General features: G+C 41.3%; 2 protein-coding genes across 12 annotated transcripts in view; one reads left to right on the forward strand and one right to left on the reverse strand.

Moving 5' to 3' along the window:
• The window catches only part of LOC122555745 (cytochrome c oxidase assembly protein COX18, mitochondrial), a 38178-nt gene extending 28751 nt beyond the window's left edge, over positions 1-9427 (forward strand). For 7 of the 9 annotated variants that reach the window (XM_043701819.1, XM_043701818.1, XM_043701823.1 and 4 more), the window contains exons 6-9: positions 892-1058; positions 3735-3853; positions 6171-6278; positions 9112-9427. In XM_043701819.1, the coding sequence (XP_043557754.1) occupies positions 892-1058; positions 3735-3853; positions 6171-6278; positions 9112-9285 (568 nt within the window). In that variant the 3' untranslated portion in view covers positions 9286-9427. Of the gene's footprint in view, positions 1-887; positions 1059-3734; positions 3854-6170; positions 6279-9111 lie in introns of all 9 variants that reach the window. The other 2 variants (XM_043701825.1, XM_043701826.1) reach the window with 1 other exon arrangement.
• zgc:103559 (Allantoinase, mitochondrial) overlaps positions 4654-24634 on the reverse strand; it is a 43457-nt gene continuing 23476 nt past the window's right edge. For 2 of the 3 annotated variants that reach the window (XM_043701808.1, XM_043701807.1), the window contains exons 8-11: positions 21042-21180; positions 19534-19706; positions 19414-19446; positions 16167-17476 (exon numbers count right to left, since the gene is read on the reverse strand). In XM_043701808.1, coding sequence (XP_043557743.1) covers positions 17339-17476; positions 19414-19446; positions 19534-19706; positions 21042-21180 — 483 coding nt within the window. In that variant the 3' untranslated portion in view covers positions 16167-17338. Of the gene's footprint in view, positions 6379-16166; positions 17477-19413; positions 19447-19533; positions 19707-21041; positions 21181-24634 lie in introns of those variants that run through there. The other variant, XR_006313352.1, reaches the window with a different exon arrangement.

Consider the following 24634-nt stretch of genomic DNA (forward strand, 5'->3'; position numbering starts at 1 on the left):
TCAAAGGCAAATCTGTCGCCATTCAATTAGAAACAGTGTACCAATAATTGAGCCCCACAATTTCTTAAAACCATTACAAATGGGTAACCACCAAGATGATCAGTTATCTGGCAGACTGATATTCAAGACAGGAGTTGTTCACACGGGGTTTCATCATTAACATGAAATTAATTCAATTCATTGAAAAGTTTTGTTTTAACAAGTGACAAAAGGCTTACTAAATTGCTCCCATACAATTTTTAAAACTGCGCACAAGCTCTCTCATTTACAAATGGTTTAACACAAATATAGATGGAAAAATACAGGCTAGAAAAGCAACTTATGTAGATCAAAATCCAGCGCCTAAGGACAGTTATTTCTCAGATTTTTTAATCTTTAATTGTTCTTGGAGAAGAATTGAGCATTACAAGGGCAATCTCATGGAGTTGGATAATGGCGATGTGCTCGAAGAGGATAGTGTAGTCAGTGATGTTGAATGTGTTGGAGAGTTTAAGGAATGATATTGCAACGTGACCCCAATAACTTGGAAGTTTAGGTTTGAATTACAGAATGTGTGAAGTTTGATCAACAGAAATACTAAAATTCACTGAATAAGTAGTCTAGTCCACACATCGTAAGAGCAACTAGTTTACATGCTTGTCATCATAGATTTAATTTCAGATCACCCAACAACCAAGTTGGAAAATCTGTAATGTGCGTAACTGATATATGTTGGTAAAATGTGAACCTTTTATTATTTCACACAAAACTTTTATCTAATCTTCATGGCATCGCAATAGTAAACTACAAATGATAAGTCTCCTATGCTACACTGAGATAAGCACACCAGTTTAAGTAGACCTTTATTCATTTGTGATGGCTTACTCGGTTATTTTGTCTCTCTGGAGTCAGTTTTCACTTCAGGAAGAATCTTCACAGGATCATCTCTGAGCTATACGTACGTGACAACTGTCATCCTTTTAAAGCCAGTCTATTGATCTGGATCCAGTTGCCACTGTGGATTCTCATCTCTATTGCCTTGCGGAATTTGAGCCTCTCAGCCTCTGATACTGCATCAGGTATTTTACATTACACCTATTTTGGTTTATTCAATTTATTCAAGCCAGTTCCTAGCTGCCTCTGAAAAGTACAGGAGAATGTCATTGGCTGATGGATGCTTCAGCTCTTTAAAATTAAAGAGAAACTGATGAAACCAGAATCTGACAGAGTCTTGGAAGAAAATAGCACACAGCTAAAGTCTGAAAATGCTGACTTAAGGTTGATCATTAATTCTCATTTCACAGGTATGAGCATGATATTTGCCTGGCTCCCATCTTACTGCTAATTTCCACCAATTGACCTTGACTCCTTTCACTATTTGATTAAACTGTACCGTGAACTGGAATCCAAAAACAGCTGTTCTGGTTTATAATGCCCATTGTAATCTTGCATGTGGTGTGAATTATGCTCTTTTGTATTTACGGGAAGATGAACTGAAAGTGCATTATCAAAAAGAAACACATTTGTAAACAAAGAGCCTTTTTATTGAATCTGAATTTATTCATGTTAAGAATATTTTTATGAGGAAATAACTAGCAGTGAACAAAAACAGTTAATCAGTGGATGTATATTTGGGTTTTCGGAATGGTGCTGCCTGAAAGATAACCACTTGTGAAGGTTGCTGATAATATATTAGCATGAATAGAGTTTGTTTAAAGGATAGAAAAGAGAAAGTAAAAATAAACAAGTAGCACTGCTGCTGTGAAATGCTACAGAGATTGGGGCCTGCGGTTTTCTCAACATATGTTAACAGTTTAAGATGAAGAGAGTCTGTTTAATATATCCAAGTTTGCTGGTGAATCAAAAGGGGAATGTAAGCTGTGAAGAGGCAAAATCTGCCAAGGAATGTTAAATGATTGGGCAAAGAGGTGGCAGCTTGATTATTACGGGGGAAAGGCGTGGAAGAATTGAACCAGAGTAATGTTTTTAAATGGTGATTAAATTATTAACTAAAAACAAAGTGCTGTATTAATTAGGAGGAACAGCATTTGGAGAAAGAACATGTAGATATTTAAAGTTGAATGTGACTCTTAAATTATTCAATGTTTTTTACGAAACCCATTTAGTTAATGCTATATGCAGCTGCAATGCAAATTAGTAATGCAAATTGTATTTCACTTCTTATTATAGAGTCATAATCATACAGCACGGAAATAGACCTTTCAGTCAAACTGATCTGAATGAACTAGATGTCTCAATCTGACGTCGTCCCATTTGCCAGCATTTGGCCCATATCCCTTTAACCCCTCGTTCATGTATCCACCCAGATGCCTTTTAAATGTTGTAATTGTACCCACCTCCACCACTCCCTCTGCCAGCTCGTTTCATTCGTGCACCAGCCTCTGCATGAAAAAGTCCCCTCAGTCCTTTCTTTAAATTTTTCTTCTCTCACCTAAAACCTATGTGCTCTGGTTTTGGACAAACACATCGAGTTAGACCCCACCTACCATCCCCTGAGCAAAGGAACAGGAAGTAACTTTACCACCGGAAATAACATCACCATAGGAAATGACGTCACCAATCCAAAGAAGACCAAACATATAAATAGAAAGCAGGAATTTTCAGCATTGCTTCGCCTGAGGCTCACTGAAAATGTCACCTAGTAAGGTAACAAAACGTCTGGAAATCAATCTTGTAGCTCAGCAAGCAACCTACATCCAAAACCTCAACCTGAGCTACAAATCTTATCAAAACTTGCTAGGGAAAAAGACCTTAGCTATGGACCCTATCCATGCCCCCATGATTTTATAAACCTCAACAAGGCCATTCCTCAGCCTCTGCTCCAGGAGAAAAAAGCCCCAGCCTATTCAGCCTTTCCCTCTAGCTCAACCCTCCAGTCCTAACAACACACTTTGTAAATCCTTTCTGCTCCCTCTCAAGTTTAATAACAGCCTTCCTGTAGAAGGGCAACCAGAATTGAATGCCCTGTTCAAAAAGTGGCCTTACCAATGTCCTATACAGCCGCAATATGACACCCCAACTCATACTCAAATGTTCTGACCAATGAAGGCAAAGCGTGCCAAATGCTGCCCTCACCCAGCTGTCTACCTGTGACTCCACTTTTATTGTAGAAGGATTAGATGATGCACTAGGAGGATTTGCTTCAGGAGAGATGTGTGCATTGGAAGGAGGAGGTGCAGGGAGGTGAAAGAAGCTTGAAGTGCCAGTAGTGTGGAGGGTAAAAGAGGGAGCGGCATTGCGGAGGGAAGTGTGGAAGAGAGGCGAAAGGGAAGCGTGGGGAGGATGGAGGACTGCAGAAGGGGAACGCAGACAGGAGCTAAGGCAAGAGAGGCACCGTAGAGGGGGAAGACTGAGACATAGCACAGGTGGGGATGGGCAGTAGAGACACGAAAGAGGGTACCAGAGAGGGGGTTCGGAGGGATGGGATTGTTTGGGAAGAGTCGGGGAGTGCTGAGAGGACAGACTGGAGGGAAAGTGAAGTGAATAGAGCAGGCTGGATGAAAGTGAGTTTATCTGTCTGCTTTGTTCCTCAGTACGTTCATTTTTTTTAATCATCATTTTCCTTGCCTCTTTGACTCTTTGAAATTAGGAAGCTGATAGAGCACGAAGATAACAATTGGAGCATTGCTTAGGATAGTGACTAAGGTGTTGTGATTGGGTGGATGAGCTGTCAAGCAATTATTATGAAAATTGATGGGATGTCACGATAATTAATTGTTCCATCTCTGCTGCAGCCCCTGCTGTCCAGGATCTAGCAATGGGAGGAGTACTCTGGTTTCCGGACCTTACTTTGCCAGATTCCACCTGGATACTGCCCATCTCATTAGGACTTGTAAACCTTTTAATAGTCGAGGTAAGGAAATCGTCTTGAAAACTCCTGCTCTTTGTGGTGAGAATGTTTTCGGTTACTTGATTACCTATTTTAAATAGTAACATTTTTATGACCAATTTGCGAAGGAAGAGTGAAGGTCAAGTATTATGTGCTACAGTGCAGCAGATTGTGGCACATTATGTTGTAACCCACAGCAGTGTTATGCTTTGAACCAGTGCTACTCTCTGGAATATTGCACCATGAAATGATGTGTGATCTTTTATTGGTCATATTTGCCAAATGGATGTCAAGCACTTTGTCTAGGAAAAAGAGTGTGAAGGAGTAGTTCTGTTTTAGTGAGGCTTTTAAATTGTACTTTGACTGAGAGCAAGAGAAACGAGAAAGAACTGTGCATCATCTTGACTCTGTCCACATCCTATAGCCAAAAGAGCTGTGAATTAAATGCCACATGTTGTGGTAAATAGTCTTAAGGGGCGCATTATGTCATCTATTACTGGTATTGACATCTACTCCATTGGCAGAGGAGCACCATTGCAGATTCCAAGACATTTTACATCTTTTGGGCGGCACAGTGGTTCAGTGGTTAGCACTGCTGCCTCACAGCACCAGGGACACAAGTTCAATTGTTCAATTCCCGCCTCGGGCAACTGCCTGTGTGGAGTTTGCACATTCTCCCTGTGTCAGCTTGGGTTTCCCCCGGGTGCTCTGGTTTCCTCCCATAGTCCAAAGATGTGCAGGTTAGGTGAATTGGCCATGCTAAATTGCCCATAGTGTTAAGTGAAGGGGTAAATGTAGGGGAATGGGTCTGGTGGGTTGCTCTTCGGAGGGTCGGTGTGGACTTGCTGGGCCGAAGGCCCTGTTTCCACACTGTAAGGAATCTAACCTAATCAAAGTGTTGGTGTAGCTTGAATTTTCCCTGTTATGCAGTATTTACAAGAAATAACTTCTGCAAATAGTGTGCCTTTTCACCAATTGTTGTAATAGTAAGGACAGTGAATGATGTTTTATTCTGGAAGCAGTGCAGCCTCTACAATGATAGGGTGTCTTCACATCTATATGTGCTCCTGGATGCTAAATGATATTCTTATTGAATAAATTAAGTTAAAGACCTTGTTTTGGGTACTTGTATAGATTGATTTGTTTGAATTAAACCTCAGAATTTATCTTCCAATCACAAGGTCAAAAATAATAATTCTGGAGGATTCATAGAGTAAATGAGAAACTGTTGTCCATTAGCCAAAGTTTCAGTACTGAGATGACAGTTAAGATAATTGACAGATGAACTAAAGTGAACATAAGAATTCTTTTCATTCTTTTATGATCGAGAATATGTTGCTAGAAAAGGTGACTGCATATAGTTCCTAATTATTTCCAGCTTGACAAGAAATAATTAGATAGATTCCCTGCTGGTCATGACTAAAGATTGTGATTAATTAAGATTTGGAGATGCCGGTGTTGGACTGGGGTGTACAAAGTTAAAAATCACACAACACCAGGTTATAGTCCCAACAGGTTTAATTGGAAGCACAAAAGCTAAGTGTGTGACCTTACACAGATAATGCGTATTATGGACTGTCTGCCGCTCACTGAATTTTGCTGGATTTATAATTCTTTTCAACTGTGTTTTCATAAGTGTACTGAATATGTAGACTTTGTTACATGTCCTACCTGAGGTAAACCTCCATCTAACTGCCTGACATCATGCAACTCACTAGCTGCTAGTTGAAAGGGAGGAAACAGGACAGCAGTAACTTGCAAAGGGAATTAAATATGTACTTGAAGGAAATGTTTGCAGGGTCTATGGAGTAAGAGTAGGGGAGCGAAACTAATTTGTTAACTCTTTCAAAGTTCTGGCATAAACATTATGGGCTAAAAGGCCTCCATCAATAGAATATTGTTCTGACCTTGTTTCATTATCTGAATGTACAGAAGTAGATCTTTAGATCCTGGATCAGATTGATTTTCTGTTGATCTTGCTAATGGCAATGCCGGATTATCGAGGACTTCTCTAGTTTCAGAATATTGTGGAAAGAGGGTTCCAGGCACATTTTCCTGCTGACTTGTGAAAATGAATGAATTTTCAGATAGTAACACGATGGCCTCAGAATTATTTCTGTTAGTTTGGAGTATGGCCCTGACAATCTGCTTGCTTTATTGTTGCAATGCAAAGATTATTCTTGCTAGTATTTTACTGTCTGTAATCTGCATTGTTTAAAAAATTGAAACGTCAAAATGACTTGATAAAGAATCTAAATCTCACTTCTTTAATTGTAGTATCTGATCTGATTTCTGCTCCAATACCTATAAAATTATTGTTATTGTTGCTATTCAAATGTAGATTTTTGCTATCCGAAGAATTGAATTGTCGAAATTTCAGAAATACGCCACTTACGTGATCCGTGGAATCTCTGTGCTAATGGTCCCGATTGCTGCAACTGTGCCCTCAGTAAGTGTTTGCTGGCTCCGTGACTGAGGAAGTTAGGTATTTGATTTAAACTGTTTGTTGGAAAAAGGCAAAGCTTTTTTTTGTCTTGCCTTCATCAGGGCTAGTCACAGAAAAAAAATAAAGGAAAAGCAGGTTTTACTCAATGAAAGAAAGGTGCTGACTTGGTGGCAGTTGACTCATAAATGGAGCCTGAGACATTTAATCACCATGTAAGTTTGATGCTGAATTAGGCACATTAAAATTGTCCTCTGGAGTAATGGCTACCCTAAAGGCCTGTTTCCACACTGTAGGGAATATAATCTAATCTAATCCAATCATTTCTTGACATGTTTTCACTCAAATTCATGAAGAAACTGAAGACTGTTACCTTTTGGTTTGCAAAGTAACCAGTCTATCTCGGATTAGGTATCTCAAAAAATTTGAGCAATAGTTTCACACTGCAGTTATGCAATAGGACCATGAATGATGTTCACCATTAACACAATGTCGTTGTCAGGCCACATATGCAAGTAGTAAGGTATATGAATTTCAAAGAGAAAGTGAGGACTGCAGATGCTGGAGATCAGAGCTGAAAATGTGTTGCTGGAAAAGCGCAGCAGGTCAGGCAGCATCCAAAGAGCAGGAGAATCGACATTTCGGGCATGAGCCCTTCTTCAGGATATGAATTTCAAAGCCAATGTGAGTATGTAGTCTATATGTCCTGAGGACTAATGGATTGTATCAAACACCATATAACTCTGGCTGTTCACAACAAATAAGATGCTGACCAATCCCAACGCAGTGCCCAACAGTAGATGTGATTCTGCGATTGGTCAGTGTTTGCTAAATAATTCTGAGTGTGATAAGAATTATACAGACAACTAGTATAGGATTGTCAGTGTGATGCACTTGTGTGTGCTGGAAGTTACTTATATAAAGAGACAGGACTATTTTCTATGCAGACGAAAAGAGCTTGGATGCACATTTCTTTCAACTCTGTTTCATTTCCACAGTATTGCCTTGACAAATCGGTGTCTACCTGCCTGGTTTAAAATTTAAACAAAGCTTGGAAGTTAACCACCAGTCAGCCTTAACTTCTGCATTTTCCATGGCAATGCCTGTACCAATTTCAGTCCAGTTGTCAACCAATCAGCACTTTGCTCTGAGTTTTTCCCTTTTGCTATTTCTTGCAAATTGTTCTGAAATGCAAGGCAAAACGCTTTGGCAGGCTTTTTTTTTCAGTAATACTCGAGTTCTGATTAGCCAAATAACTGCAGATTTAGTCCTTCTGTTTTGCCTTGCTGCGGCTGCTGCTAGTAAGCTATTTTATTTAAAATAATATCTGCAGCAGCATTGCCATTTTGAAAAGTTGCTACTTGCAATGTAACGTCTCAGGACTTGTCCCCTTATCAACTATCAAACAAAAGGCATTAAGTGCCCAGGAGAAATGAACAATGTTATAGTTCAAAGACCAGGGATTCAGTCCATCAATTTGCGTCACTTTTTCTTCGTGTGAACCATCTATAACCCACTCCGAATGTCGAGTAATAATATTCCTCAATATTCCTGAATACTGCACATGTAGGACCTTGCGTCCAGGTTTTCTACTTCTGAATTTTGGAAGCAAAGGCTGTAATCATTGTTACAGTACAATAATATTTGAGAATATTATTTCTGGAATATTTATGGGTGAAGAATTCCTCATCTACGTATTACTTGTATGTTTTCTTGCCACTATATTGCAGTGCCATATTGAAGTCATTAAGTTCATGTTGGCACAGTGGCTCAATAATTAGCACTGCTGCCTCACAGTGCCAGGAACCCAGGTTCAATTCCAGCTTCGGGCAACTGTCTGTGTGGAGTTTGCGCATTCTCCCAGTGTCTGCGTGGGTTGCCTCTAGGTGCTCTGGTTTCCTCCCACAGTCCAAAGATGTGCAGTTTGGGTGGATTGGCCATGCTGAATTGCCCATAGTGTTCAGAGGATTAGTCAGGGGAAAAATAGAGTAATGGGAAGGGGTATAGGTCTGGGAGGGTTATTCTTCAAAGGGTTGGTGTGGACTTGGGCCAAATGGCCTGTTTCCATACTGTAGGGATTCTATGATTTTATGAAATTCCTACTGAGGTAAGTTTGGGCAAATATTCATGTCTGACAAGTAATCCGTTTCCATACGTGACAGTGAACAAGTTGGCTGAATATTTGCCTGTGCAGATTTGTATTACAAACATTGGCCAGCAGGAGTCTTAACACAATGATTGCAAGCAAACCTAGCTGACTTCATCCTGCCTGTTATTCTGTTCTGAAAACTATCTGGGCTGTTGCAACCAATTAAACCACTCTGTGATCCTGTATGCTAATACTTAACAAGCATGTTCCTACTGTGATGCAATTTTGAAATGTGAAAATGGTTATCACCCCTCAGTGAGCATGTGAGAGTAAGGGCATGTTGGAGCAGGAGTATGTCTGTCACAACTTGGTTAGAGCTCTCGTATGAATGTTGCTTGGATCTGGTGACCCCAAAATATTAGTTTGTGACCCCATTGTGGCCCCAGTGCTTACTTTGGACTCTGGGCCTAAGAAGAATCACTCTTTCTGTAAATTGTTGGAACTTCATGAGTATGTTTCCTTATTATGAAGCTGATCTATGACTACTTCTACTTTGTGCCGTTAGTGGTCTCATTGGAGAAGTGACACATTTATGTCCTTAAACTTAGTGTAACTCCTTCAATTTCCTCCGAGAACTATGGTTTAATAGTATAATTCCTTCTCCATTAAACTTAAGGGATTACACATTTGTGCTGTCATCTCGAAATGCCTCTTTCACTTGCTCATACCTTTTTTTGTCTTCTCTTGCAGTCTATGGCTCTCTATTGGTTGACTTCTAGCTGTGTGGGTCTTGGGCAGAATTTGCTGCTACGCTCCCCGAGCCTTCGTACTGTCTGCCGGATTCCCAAGATGAAGTCTGATTCTGACACTCCTTTTCGAGACTTGTCAGCGGGACTTATTGCAAAATATTTTCCTAGGAAGTGATGAACTATCCTTTTGTGTGTGTAAAATTCATGCTGTGACTTGATGGGCCACAACATTGTCCCACATTTCATCTTTCGAAAAGAGTCAGTCAAATGTGTGCAACAGATGTGTAAGTCATATTAAAAATGGTACATCTGCTGGACATTGTGAGGAGCTTCAATGGTTGCGCATGATTCATTTTGATTTTCTACCTTACCAGATTATAGAGATGAAAAGGACCCAGAATCTTGGTATTTGCACACTGATACAATTCTCTACAGCAAATTTCAACCCCAGGACATCAATGTGGACTTCAACAGTTTCCTCATTTCCCCTTCCCCCACCTCACCCTAGTTCCAAACTTCCAGCTCAGCACTGTCCTCATGACTTGTCCGGACTTGTCCTACCTGCCTATCTCCTTTTCCACCTATCCACTCCACCCTCTCCTCCCTGACCTGTCACCTTCATCCCCTCCCCCACGCACTCATTGTACTCTATGCTACTTTCTCCCCACCCCCACTCTCCTCTTGCTTATCTCTCCACGCTTCAGGCTCACTGCCTTTATTCCTGAAGGGCTTTTGCCCGAAACGTCGATTTCGAAGCTCCTTGGATGCTGCCTGAACTGCTGTGCTCTTCCAGCACCACTAATCCAGAATCTGGTCTCCAGCATCTGCAGTCATTGTTTTTACCTAGCAAATTGGTGAGACTGGCGTAATGTTAATGCCACTAGATATGTAAACCAGAGGCCTAGGCTAATGTTTTGGGGCAGTGAGTTCAGATCCTACTGTGGGATTTAAATTATTGATTTAAATTAATCAAATTTGAAATTGAAAACGCATCATGGTTAAGATGACCATCAGTTGTTATAAAAGCCCATCTGGTTCACTCATGTCCTTTAGGGGAAAATCTACCAACCATATCTGGAGTCATATGTGACTGCAGACCTTCAGCAATGTAGTTGGCTCTGAACCTGCTCTCTGAAAAAGTGTGATAAGCCAATAAATTTAAGGGTAGAGGACAGTAAATGTTGAGCTTGTCAGCAATGTTTACATTCCTTGAAAGAATAAAAAAGCTGGTGGAACCTCCTCATAACTTGCAGCCTTTTTGCAGATGACATGTTTTAATAATTTGGTCCTACTCTCCTTCCTCTCTCTTTTCTATTGTGCTGCTTCAGGTCGTCATTGTGCTGCTGTATTGGCTTTGTTGATTTAAGTTTTTAACCCTGTTAGAATTATAATTGTTTTTGTAGTGAAATCTCAAGTAAAATATATTTTTAAAAATTATGAATATTTGATTATTTGAACTTTACATCATAAATGTTCAAAATCTGTAGAGAATAATCTTTTCAATTCTAAATAAAAGGTGGTGACTTAGGTGTTATGCTGTTTGAGAGATCAAAAGGTTTGAAGGAGACTGCAGCACTCTGCACTGTCCTCTAACCACTGTAGGATTGATTCATATATTGTTCAGACTGGAGAGATGAAAGAGTCCTTTGTTTTTAAGATGCTTTTCAGGGTTCTTCATATAATGTAACAATGATGTTTGGGCAATGGAAACCCAAATCCTCGTGGAGTACTCCGCCACAAAACTGCTCAGTTTAACATTTATGGATCTCAACTGATATCACAGGAGACACTTGAGATGTCTGTGGGTTCCAGTGTTTAGCAACATGCTTCCCTCTGTAGCTCTAAGCAGCACTCCCATAAATAAAATAACACTAAAGAACTATGGATGGTGGAAATTTGAAACAAAGACAGAAATTGCTGGAGAGATTCAGAACTGCTAAAGAGCAGTCACTGAACTCGAAACGTTCACTGTGTTTCTCCCTCTCCATAGATGCCGCAACACCTAAATTAGCCCAGCTGTTTTAGTTTTTGCACACATCATTCTGTTTAAGAATGAAATGTTTTTAAATTAAATCCAAACCTGTCATTTTTAGAGACTGTGTTGGAGGGTGAGACAACTTTAACACCTTACTTCTGGCTACTTCATTATTTTGATGTGACTTGGCTTTTTCATCCATCTGATGTTGACTTTGTTGGAAACTGAGGTTGTGTATAGTTGAGCCCAACTCAATTTTTTCAAAAGAGTGTGCTTTAAGGTTCCGGATGTTTAGCACCCAAACAGTTGATTGTTTGGTCCTATCCTTTATTAGTTTCTCCCTGTAGCAGATTCATTCAACAATGCAATCTTTCCATTGACTGCAAATTTTAAAATGTATTGAAATAATGAGAGTGGAAAATTCAGCAAAGCTGATTTGTAAACCGGACTCAGGGTACTTTGATTTATACTGTTACTTTCTCTTGCTCTAAGTCAGATTCAGGATGCAGCGGTGAGGACTTCTGCAAACACATAGCCTTTATGGTGCTTACATTACCAATTTGCAGGTCCCTAAGCCAGGAGATCTTCAGTGCTCTTCTCTTTGAATAAATGTGGGCTTTAATGTTGTCAATTTTGGAGTTGTGACCTGCTTGTTGTTTGGGTCTGGAGCTGACCCCAGCTCAACCCAGTGAATTCGGACGGCAGAAATCAAGGCTAAAATTAATCAATTGTATTGGTTTGAACTGTGTCTCAGTCAAATGGTTGTGAGAAGGCTAGAAGTTGGATTATTAATTCACAGACTAGGCTCCATGCATATTTACTATGATGATGCTACTCATTTAGCAAGGTTACGCTGTCCTTGAATTTTTTTTTCCTTCTAGAGAGGTTGTAAAAGCAGCGATTCCGAAAGGTCCAGGTTTGATGGAATTTCAGGCCAATTTGATTACAGCTAATTGATACTGCCTCAGGCAAAAGACTTTCAAGTTTAAAAAAATACTTGTATAATAAAAGTGGAGCAGCCAGTTCTCTCAACTCAGTTATTCTCTGGTTTGGTTTGATTTTTAGCAAGCAGTCATTTTGAGGCTGCTGATCCAAGAAACACGAACGAAGGCGTTCCATGCTGAATCTCACTGACATCTCTCTCCCTATCTCTCTCCTGTAAGACCCTGTGGTTTGATGTTTCCTTTTTTGCCAAAGGGTGTTTATGGGTATTGTTGCAAATATTTGGAACTGCATCATTAAGTTGGGATAATCTGTTAAGTTTTTTGTTTAAGTTTTGGATAGATTAACTTATTCTATATTCTGTTATCTTTTGTTTGTGTTTCATTCAGTAATCTTGTAAATAAAGTGGTTTGGCCAGCTGCATCACTCTTGGAATATCTACTCTACACCTGCTTAAAACAACTAGCAAAGTTAGGGTCTGGGCTATTTTCTTGAAATAACATTACTGAATTCACTCTTTTGGTCTACTTGAATTTGGAAGTGTTGCTCAATTAACAGTATTGTCTGCAAGAATGACTGGTAATTTTGCGAGCATAAAACTGAATATTTAATAATATGCAATAAGTAGCAAGAAAGAAAATAGGGAATTGCTACTTAGTATCTGCCTTTCTGCCCTGGCCATTTTACAGTATATTAAATGTTCTGTCTAAATTGTATATTTAATATCGGCATCACCATTCTGAGACTTGCTGTCAGGGAGAGGAAGTTTGACAGTGTTATTGCCACTGGGCTGGTAATCCAGAGTCCGAAATGAATGCTTTTGGGATGAGGGTTTGAATCCCACCATGACAGTTCACGAAATTTGAATTCAGTGAAAATCCAAAATAAATGGTCGAATGATGACAAAGTTGATTGTTGTAGAAACCTCTTTGGTTCACAAATGTCCTTTTCTGGTCTAGTCTAGTCTACATGTGACTCCATACCCACTGCAATGTGGTTGACTCTTAACTTGCCCCAAAAAATCTCATCAAGATACTTGGTTGAAGATTAATTCAGCATTATCAATAAATACTAGCCAATGATAACCCACAGCCCATGAATCAATTACGAAAAGTCATACTTGTAGTTGTACCTTGGTTATGCTAGCTGGAGCTTCTAAGCTCTGGAAGCCACAGGTAGTTATAGATATCATCAAAAAAAAGTTAGCTATCCCGGTTTCTTGCAATATACCTGTAGTCCTCCAGCTCACCACTGTAAGAGGCCATCTGAAAAAGTACTTTATAAATGTGATGGCAGTTTCTGCCTCTACCACTATCTCTGACAGTGAGTTCAAATCCATGTTGACTTTTTGGTGAAAAACAAGTTTTCTCATTATCCCACAAATCATTCTACCAATTCTTTTGAATCTGTAACTTCTGATGTTTGACCCCTTTGCAAAGGTAAATATATGAATGCAACATCATTAGCAGCCTTACAGGAAAAAAAACTTTATCCTGGAAAGCCACAGGAGCTTTACATTTTGAGGGTGGGAAAATGTATCATCTATATCCTTCTTTATGCTAAAGTTGTTTGATGTATGGGTTGCAATAATATGTTTATAAGTCTGATCTGTGAATGAGCTGCCATAACAGGTTACAGAAAGAAGTGATTATATTTTGTTGTTTCACTTAAATGACAAAGCATAATAGCAAGAGGAAACCTAATGAATGTAATGGTTTCCACCAGCAACAAATGGTTAGTCTATTCTAGGCTTTTATTTTTTATTTGAAGTTCAAACAACGTAGTGTGAAATATGATGCTGATTTGTTACGAGCCTGTTTCATGCTATTGGTGGACTAATATCATCCCAATTATATTCAGACTGGGACTGTTCCCAGTAAGCAAAAGGAGTAGTCAGGTTATTGATTAATCCATCACAATAATTACAGTTTATAGTAGATGGTTGATCGTGGCATGGGCAATATCCTTATTCACTTGGTGCACTTCCACTGTTATGGTTATCAGACAGAAAGTTGTTGAGATTAATGAATTGATGTTTTTAATGCTGGCTAATAGGAGGTTCTTAATTTCCTAGAATATAGCACAGTACAGCACAGTTACAGGCCCTTCGCCCTCAATATTGTGCAGACCTTTTATCCTACTCTAAGATCAACCTAACCTACATACCCTTCATTTTACTATCATCCATGTGCCTTTCTAAGAGTCGTTTAAATATCCCTAATGTATCTTACTCTACTAGCCCTGCTGGCAGTGCATTCCATGTATCCACATCTGACATCTCCCCCGAACCCTTCCTCCAATCACCTTAAAATAAGCCCCCTCACGATAGCCATGTCCACCCTGGGAAAGAGTCTCTGACTATCCACTCTATCTATGCTTCTCATCTTTTACGCCTCTATCAAGTTACCTCTCATCCTCCTTCGCTCCAATAGGAAAAAACCCTAGCTCCCTCAACCTTTCTTCATAAGGCATGCCCTCCAGTCCAGGCAGCATCCTGGTAAATCTCCTCTGCACCCTCTAAAGGTTTCTCATCCTATCTATAATGAGGTGACCAGAACTGAACACAATATCCCAAGTATGGTCTAACGAGGGCGCTTTAGAGCTGCAGCATAACCTTGCAGCTCTTCAATTAAATCCCTGCTAATGAAAGCCAACACACCACACACCTATTGAACGACCCTATCAAATTGCGTGGCAACTTTGAGGGATTTATGGACATGGACCCCAAGATCCCTTTCTCCTCCACACTGTCAAGAATCCTGCCTTTAACCCTATATTCTGCATTGAAATGAATCACTTCAGACTTTTCCAGGTTGAACTCCATCTGCCACTTATCAGCCCAGCTCTACATCCTGTCAATGTCCCATTGAAACCTACAACAGACTTCCACACTGTCCACCACTCCACCCTTTTGTGTCGTCAGAAAATCTACTAACCCACCCTTCCACTTCTTCATCCAAGTCATTTATAAAAATCACAGAGCACAGGACCCAGATCAGATCCCTGCGGAACACCATTGGCCACCAAGCTCCAGGCTGAATACTTTCCAACTACTACCATGTCTGTCTTCTATGGGCCAACCAATTCATTATCCAGACAGTCACACTTCCCTGTATACCATGCCTCCTTACTTTCTGAATGAGCCTACCATGAGGAACCCTTATCAAACACCTTGCTAAAATCCGCATACACCACATCCACTGTTCTACATTCGTCAATGTGTTTTGTCACATCCTCAAAGAATTCAGTAAGGCTTGTGAGGCATGGCCTGCCCCTCACAAAACCATGCTGACTATCTCTACTCAAACTAAGCTTTTCTAAATAGTCATAAATCCTATCTTTAGAATCCTCTCCAATAATTTGCCTGCCACTGATGTAAGACTGGTCTGTAATTCCTAGAGTTATCCCTATTCCCTTTCTTGAACAAGGGAATAACAATTGCCCCCCCCCCCCCAATCATCTGGTACTACTCCAGTGGACAGTGAGGACGCAAAGATCATTGCCAAAGGTCTTCCCTCACTTCCTGTACTAACGTTGGGTATATCCCATCTGCTTTAGTGGACTTACCTATCCTTATGTTTTTCAAAATTTGCAGCACATTCTCATTTTTAACATCAACCTGTTCAAGTGTATCAACCGGTTTCATGCTGTCCTCACAAATAACAAGGTCCCTCTCACTGATGAATATTGAAGCAAAGTATTCATTAAGGGCCTCCCCTACCGCCTCCAACTCCAGGCACAAGTTCCCTCCACTATCCTTGATCGGCCCTACCCTCACTCTGGCCATCCTCTTGTTCCTCACATAAGTATAGAATGCCTTAAGATTTTCCTTAATCCTACCCGCCAAGGCTTTTTCATGCCTCCTTCTAGCTCTCCTCAGTCCATTCTACATTCCTTCCTGGCTACCTTGTAACCCTAGAACCCTGTCTGATCTTTGCCTCCTCAACCTGAGGTAAGCTTCCTTCTTCCTCTTGACTAGTGTTCTACATCCCTTTTCACCCAAGGTTCCTTCACCCTACCATCCCTTCCTTGCCTCAGTGGACAAACCAATCCTGCACTATCAGCAAGTGCTCCCTAAACAACCTCCACATTTCTGTTGCGCATTTTCCTGAGAACATCCGTTCTCAATTTATGCTCCACAGTTCCTTCCTAATAGCATTGTAATTCCCCTTCCCCCAATTAAATACTTTCCCATACAGTCTGCTCCTATCTCTGTCCATGATGATAATAAAGGTCAGTGAGTTGTGATTGCTATCACCAAAATACTCCAATTGAGAAAACTGACTCGTGGCCTGTTCGTTGCCAAGCACCAAATCCAATATGGCTTCCCCTCTATTTGGCCTATCTATATATTGAGTCAGAAATCCTTCCTGTACACACCTGACAAAATCTGTTCCATCCAACCTATGTGCATTAAGGAGGTTTCAATCAATATTAGGGAAGTTAAAGTCACCCATAGCAACAGCCCTGTTACTTCTGCACCTTTCCAAAATCTGCCTCCCAATCTGCTCCTTAGTGTCTATGTTGCTGTTGAGGAGTCTGTAGAAAACTCCCAATAAAGTGACTGCTCCTTTCTGACTTCCACCCATACTGACTCAGGAGACGAACCATCCTCAACAACCTCCCTTTCTGCAGCTGTGATAATGTCCCTGATAAGCAGTGCCACGTCCCCCATCTCTTTTACCTACCTCCCTATTCCTTTTGAAACTTCTAAACCCTGGAATGTCCAACAACCATCTCTGTCCCTGTGATATCCAAGTGTCCGTAGTGGCCACAATATCGTAGAGACTAGCAGAACTGTGGGACAGATTTCTCGTGTGTGTGTGGTCAGTATTGATTTCTTGAATTACTTTGTGAGAGCTGGACCTTTATAGTGGTTGTGGCAGAGGTTACCCTGTACAATAATTGGGGCTGGAATGGTGTTCAAGACTTTTTCCCTACTCTCTTCCTTTCACCACATTTTGATCGGTTTTCATCTTCCATCTCTGAGGTAATATGGCTTCCTTGTAGACGTGGAAGTATGTGTATTGAAATGCAGTAAACGTCTTAATTCTGTGGGACAGGCTGGGTGAACAAGCAGCATTTTCCCAGCTCTTTCTTTTTATGTTTGAATATAAAGCAGTGGAGCAGTTATTCCCAGAATCCCAGGTGAAAATAACAGACAGAGAAATATCAAGCACTCACCCATGAGCATCCAACAACACGCATTTCTACGTTTGTCTATACTGGATGCAAGTGTGCTGAAATGAAGTAAGCGGGCTCTGAGTAATGCATTTTTGGGAAAGAGCATAAAAGTGAATCTTGATTCAGTTCATAATTGAGCATTATTGATCAGGATGTGTTCTCCCAGGGGCTTGTCACAGAACTTTCCTTGTAGATATACAATCTTTCCACGGACAATGGTACCAAAAACGTCTCCTTGCAGTTTCTGGCCAAGATATGGGGTCAACTGTAAAGGAAGCAGGATTAGAGTAATTTCTTTTTAAACATTTGTTTGGATAATTGTCTTGAATTGAATGACTTATATACTTGTAAATGAAGTACCTTCCAATTTTCTTAATAGAGTAGAATCTAAAGAGAATACCTCCAGGCCATTTGGCCCAACAAGTCCACACTGACCCTCTGAACCCATTCCCCTCCCCTATTATTCTACAGTTGCCCTGACTGATGCACTTAATCTACACTTCCCTGAATACTATGGGCAATTTAGCATGCGTATCTTTGGATTGTAGGAAGAAACCAGAGTATCCGGAGGAAACCCACATAGACACTGGGAGAATGTGCAAACGCCACACAGATAGTAACCTGAGGCCGGAATCAAAACCAGATCCCTGACGCTGTGAGGCAGCAGCACTAGCCACCGGACTGCCGTGAATTATGGACAAGTTGCTGGATAACATTCTTAAAACGTCTTGAAATGGTAGAGGCGGAGAATGTTTCCCCTGGCTTCAGAGTTTACAACTTGGGGTCACGTTCTCAGAATAAGGTATCAAGCATTTAGGATAGATGAATTGTAATAGGGTGGCACAGTAGTTAGCACTGCTGCCTCACAGGAGCAGGGTCCCATGTTCGATTCTAGCCTCGGGTGATTGTCTGTGTGAAGTTTGCACATTCTCCTCGTTTGTCCCACAGTCTAAAGATGTGCAGGTCAGGTAAATTGGTCATGTTAAATTGCCCGTAGTGTTAGGTGCATTAGTCAATATTCAACTTCCTCTCCAAAAGGAGACCCATGCCTCATGTTACTTGTGTTTCAGTTTATCTTGGGTGTGGAGGGTAGCCTTTTTTATTTTTGATCTTTTCTGTTAATCCAAGAATGACAGCCTCGAAAGTGAATGAACTAGAGAGAGAGGCTGAACAGGCTGGGGCTATTTTCCCTGGAGCGTTGGAGGCTGAGGGGTGACCTTACAGAGGGCATGGATAGGATAAATAGACAAAGTCTTTCCCCTGGGATGCAGGAGTCCAGAACTAGAGGGCATAGGTTTAGGGTGAGGGTGGAAAGATATAAAAGAGTCCTAAGGGGCAACCTTTTCACAGAGGTGGTACTTGTATGGAATGAGCTGCCAGAGGAAGTGGTGGAAGCTGGTACAATTGCAACATCCAAAAGGCATTTGGATGCGTATATGAATAGGAAGGGTTTGGAGGGATATGGACCAGGAGCTGGCAGGTGGGACGAGATTGGGTTGGGATATCTGGTCAACATCGAAGAGTTGGACTGAAGGGTCTGTTTGCATGCTGTACATCTCTATGGCTCCATGATAAATGCTTCTAAATTGCTTCACTGCTTTGGTGAAAGCACCTAGTGGGAAACCTGACAGCAGCCTGCCTGTTGATTCATTCTGATAAAGATCATTGTAAGAGATGGAAGGAATGAACCTACCTTCCATTCACAGACCTTCAAAGTATGTGGCATCAGAATGCTTAATCCACTTGTTATTTTGCATTAGCACTCTCTGTCTAAGAGTTTCATAATGTGCTTTGATTTATCACTACCTTTTCTTTTAGATCATTGTGGCATCCCACTCCACACTCAATACCAAAACTATTGATATTCTAGGGCTTTTACATTCAACATCCAAAGTTGGTGTCAGTCCTGATACAGTATGTCTCATTTACTGCATTTCGGTCATAAGGCTCACCTTTATCCACTCTTATGTCGCCCCGACCCCCAAAACATCAGTGCTTCAAGGTGGTCATCTGTTACCCCGCAACCAATGCTATAAGTTCTCTGATTAGCTATGGATGGAATTACACATTTCTTCATGTGGAGAGGAGTTTTGAGAGAGTGCTGAGGTAATGACTTAATGCTAATAGACAATTATGCAAACCCAAAACAGTTGAAGGAGTTCAAAGGAAGAGAAGCTAATAAGTTGTAATCGGAACTCTTACCTTGTTTTTATGATGAATTGAGGTATCTCTCACCTGCAAACAATGATGTTCAGTTACTGAGGTTAAATTCAAACACACAAGCAACCTCTTGGTGAAATTGATAACATTTTAGTAACCTACCTCAAACTCTCTGTCAGGATCCCATATCACAAGGTCTGCATCCTTACCAACAACAAGAGAGCCTTTCCTGTTCTCAAGCCCACACAACCTGGCTGTGTTTTTACACATCAGGTTCACCACGTCCTGCAGAGTGAATCCTCGTTGTCGAGCAGAGGTCCAAAACAGAGGAAGACCTTTCAAAAGAGTGACATTTTAGAGACTCTGGGTGATAACAGCTGGTGTTCACTACATACTTGGACAATAGGAAACACCTGCTGTTCAAGTCCTAAATGCTAGTGCATTCTCTGCTGTGCGCCCGGAGGATGGAAAATGCATTACCACTGTCAAAGTCTGACAATGGGAAATGCCACCTGAATAAACATAACATATATAAAGCCATATTCCATTATTTGTTACCACATAAATAGTTTCTAATAGTGGTTTAACTAAAGAATTGCAGGATGGTCAAGAAGATCGGGGCGGCACGGTGGCCCAGCAGTTAGCACTGCTGCCTCACCGCACCAGGGTTCCAGGTTCGATTCCAGCCTCAGGCGTCTGTCTGCGTGGAGTTTGCACATTCTCCCCGTATCTGCGTGGGTCTCCGGTGCTCCGGTTTCCTCCCACAGTCCAAAGATGTGCAGGTCAGGTGAATCGGCCATGCTAAATTGCTCATAGTGTTAGGTGCATCAGTCAGAGGGAATTGAGTCTGTGTGGGTTATTCTTTGGAGGGTCAATGTGGAATGGTTGTGCCGAAGGGCCTGTTTCCACACTGTAGGGAATCTAATCTAATATGTGGTAATAGTACATAACCTTTAGCTACCTGCAATGATGACGTGTATGCAACACTTGGTCATTTATGTTGACATTAAATTATGTGTTACCTGTGAAGTCTGTTTGTTGACCATACATGGTATATATGTTAACAATACACTAAGCATTTGTTCGGAAGCTCAATTATTGATGAAGGGTGTTTCATGTCTCCAGGATGTGCCATAGTTCTTCTCGGCAAATATATTAATTGTGAAGTAAGTCACTGTTTAATTACTAAGTGTAGATACCCAAGGTCAAGGTCTCTCAGACAAAACGTTAAAGGATCAGTTAACCAGTTTTGACCTCTTTCACTTTAGTGGTCTCCAGGTCTTCCTTTTTCTTTTCAACACTTCTTTTCCAGAGAGATCGAACAGCCTCATAACTCCCCTGGCTGATAGCATACATCTTCTGACTAGAAACTTTGCCACTGAAATAAAATAAACGTCAAGACATTTTGAGAGATCTCCCTAGTCTTTTTTTGAATAGCAGCGTGGGACTTTTTTGCATCAGATTGAACTGGCAGGATGACAGAAGACAACATTTAACAATGCAACACTATTTGGCATTGAAGCATTATGTGTTCAACTCTAAAGTAAAATTGGAACACTCCACCTTCTGCTACAGGTAAGGGTGTTACCATCCGATCCAATTGTTAGTAAACAGCACTGCGTGTGTTACCTGTGTTATCTAGTTGAATTTAGCCAACAGATCTGACTCACCAAATTGCAGAGAAGAAATTCCTCCCCATGCTTTGAGGAAGTCTCCAGACTGCAACAGTTTAAGGTCTGCAGTGCACGGAGAATGATCAGAGACCACCATGTCTATCTTTCCAGCTTTCAGTGCAGACCACAGCTGTTCCTGTGTGGGATAAAGTGTTTCAAGATATGCCACCATGGGTGAAGACACTATGAATACCAATAATCCTATTTGATGCTTTATTGTATCAACACCTCTCAAGGTAGGGTTATGAACAACTCCCAGGCAAGGTTCCCCAATTTGTTATGGTTTTAGACATGCCCCAAATTCTTACAGTTGGAGGTGGCATGGTGGCTCAGTGGTTAGCATCAGGGACCCAGGTTCGATTCCAGCATCGGGTGACTGTGCAAACTCCACACAGACATTCTCCCTGTGTCTGTGCAAGTTTACTCCGGGTGCTCCGGTTTCCTCCCACAGTCCAAAGATGTGCAGGTTAGGTGAATTGGCAGTGCTAAATTGCCCATAGTGTTCAGGGATGTGTAGGTTTGGTGCATTAGTCAGGAGTAAATGTAGGGTGGGGGAATGGGTCTGGGAGGGTAACTCTTCAGAGGGTCGATGTGGACATGTTGGACCGAAGGGCCTGTTTCCACACTGTCAGGAATCATAGAATCCCTAGTTAGGTGGTATGAACAGTCTCTCACCCCTGTATTCACCTCCCTTGTTACTAACCAACACCCCCCACCCCACCCTCACCAACCAAACCATTATCACCCACCAGTTGGGAGCAACGAGCTTAAATAAACAGGATTCCTTCCCTCATGAGTATCTTTCTCTTAGATCAAAAGAAGCTTTTTTGTAAAGGAGCCAATTCAAGCAGGCTTTCTTGACTTAGTGATAAAATTAATTCATTTACTAAATGCAATAAGAAATAATAAGATTAGAAATGAGTCTACAAAAGATAAAGCTAAAAGATATCGAGTTCAGTCTTCGGGTTGCTCATGAAGAGTACTTCAGATCATTAACAGGTAAGCACTTGATTGGGACTCTTGACTTGGCAGGTTAGTTGAACTTCTTTTGTCAGGTTTCCTTTTAACAGTGACTAGCAGCATTAGAGTCATTCTTTTATCCTGTTGAGATGGCTAGCTTTCTGATGAAGAGCTTATGATCAATACATCGATTCTCCTTGGATACTGCCTGACCGCCTGTGCTTTTCCAGCACCACACCCTTTGACTCTGATCTCCAGCATCTGCAGTGCTCACTTTCTCCGAGTTTTCTGACTAGCTGATTTTGAGCACTCCGAGTGAGAGAAACATTTACTTGCAATGCAGGGGTAACTAATGGGTGGTTCTTTGACTATGACATTCATAGCATGTAATAATTGAACCCAGGCTAGTACAAAAGATTACCTAAGCCCTCCGGTGCACACAATCTCCTCTCCTCACTAACACACCATCTTCCACGAGAGTACATAGACCAAGGTTGAAGTAGTTTTTAAATTCTGTGTATTCTTGAAAGGGGCTTGCATAAAACTGAGGGGAGGTGATGGTGTGAGACCAGGCACTGGACCAGTAATCTAGATCCCAGGCTAATGTTCTGGGGACATGAATTTAACTCCCACCATGACAGTCAAATGTGAATTAATCAAAATTTGGAATTATAAACCAGTCTAACGGTAATCACGTTGATTGTCATAAAAATCTATCTGGTTCTCTAGTGTCCTTTTGGGAAGGATATCTGCATCCTTGCCCAGTCTGACCTACATGTGACTGTAGACACACAGTGATGTAGTTGATTCTTAAATGCCCCCTGAAATACTTGGTGAGCCACTTGAGGAGAATTTGGGATGGACATTGAATGCTGGCCTTGCCAGTGGCACACCTCACATGAGGGAAGAAGAAATCCCTTTGCTGAGAGTGCTGTCTTTTCTCCTTTCTGCTCACAGTCTGAGATGCACATAGGGAAATTCCTCTCAGTTTATTGTGCATTTCTCCTTTTAAGTCCATTCATTTGAAGTTTCTATGACACCTCATTTGGTGTGAAATTCTAGGATTACTCTCTCTCTCCAGACACTACTAAATTTACATCCACGGTCATCTTTCAACTGTATGTCCTTTATTAGGAAGTATTTAAGAAAGTACGTGTTCCTCTCTTGTCATAACAGTAGTTTGCACAATAGATTTATTTTTGGAGTATAGTACAATTGTTATGGCAGCAAATAAAGTAGAAACGATGTGAGTTTGGCATTTTGGACAATGCTCTGGCCTATTTCCATTCTATAGGCCCTTTTGTCAGTTCCACTGTTCTGACTTGACCTCATCTTGCCTCCCTGGATATATTTGAGCTGCACAATTTTCCTAATTTATTTAGTATGGCTACTCACCTCCTCAGTAAAATGGCAAAGTAATTAAGAAAATCAAAATCAAGTATCGTTGACTCTGACTCCCAACGTTTGAGAGACTTACGGAAGATAGAGTACTGAGCAGAAACTGTTTACATATAACTGCAAATAGTGTAAGAATTGAAAATAAGAGATTCCCATCTACAATTTCACACGAGGAATGATTACCCTTTACACGTGGGCTTCATGTTGATTTGCTTCCCTTCCCTACCATACTCTCCACATTCCCCGGGATAGATTTTATTTACACCTTCGTCCCTGTTTTATTTGGTGTGACTCCTTCATCCCTGGGTTAATGAGCTCTTACTTCAGCCATCTTGTACCTTTCAGCAGGGGTGACAATGTACTGCAGGGCTTGGGAGCAGGAAGGGACCTGTTCCCATTCAGTGCAGCCCAGTTGGAGTCGGGGGTGGGAATTTGGCAATCAGCCACATTACCATCCAACCACTAATCCTCCCACTCCCACAACGCACTATTGTTGGTGAGTGAGGAAAGTCATGGAGGGTGACCTCATCTCAGTTTGCTGTAAAAACAGTGAAGAGAGCATTTTACATTGAGTGGCAATGCTGCCTGAGGTCAAATAGCTTGCTTACAGAGTTATTGAGTTATAGATTAATAGAAATACACAGTGCAGAAACAGACCCTTCTGTCCAACATGTCCATACTGACTAAATATCTTAAATTAATCTAGTCCCAATTTCTAGCAGTTGGCCCATATCCCTCTAAACCCTTCCTATTCACGTACCCACCCAGATGCCTTTTAAATGTTGTAATCATACTAGCCTCCGGCACCTCATCTGGCAGCTCATTCCATATATGCATCAGCTGAAAATGTGTTGCTGGAAAAGCGCAGCAGGTCAGGCAGCATCCAAGGAACAGGAGAATCGACGTTTCGGGCATAAGCCCTTCTTCAGGAATGAGGAAAGTGTGTCCAGCAAGCTAAGATAAAAGGTAGGGTGGAAGGACTTGGGGGAGGGGCGTTGGAATTGCGATAGGTGGAGGGAGGTCAAGGTGAGGGTGATAGGCCGGAGTGGGGTGGGGGCGGAGAGGTCAGGAAGAAGATTGCAGGTTAGGAAGGCAGTATATTCCCAATTCCTTCATCTCCACCGCATCTGCTCCCTGGAGGACCAATTCCAAAACAGTACAACCCAGATGGCCTCCTTCTTCAAGGACCGCAATTTCCCGCCAGATGTAGTCGACGATGCCCTCCACCGCAT

This window comes from Chiloscyllium plagiosum, chromosome 13, assembly GCF_004010195.1.
Source record: "Chiloscyllium plagiosum isolate BGI_BamShark_2017 chromosome 13, ASM401019v2, whole genome shotgun sequence".
Classification (NCBI taxonomy): Eukaryota; Metazoa; Chordata; class Chondrichthyes; order Orectolobiformes; family Hemiscylliidae; genus Chiloscyllium; species Chiloscyllium plagiosum.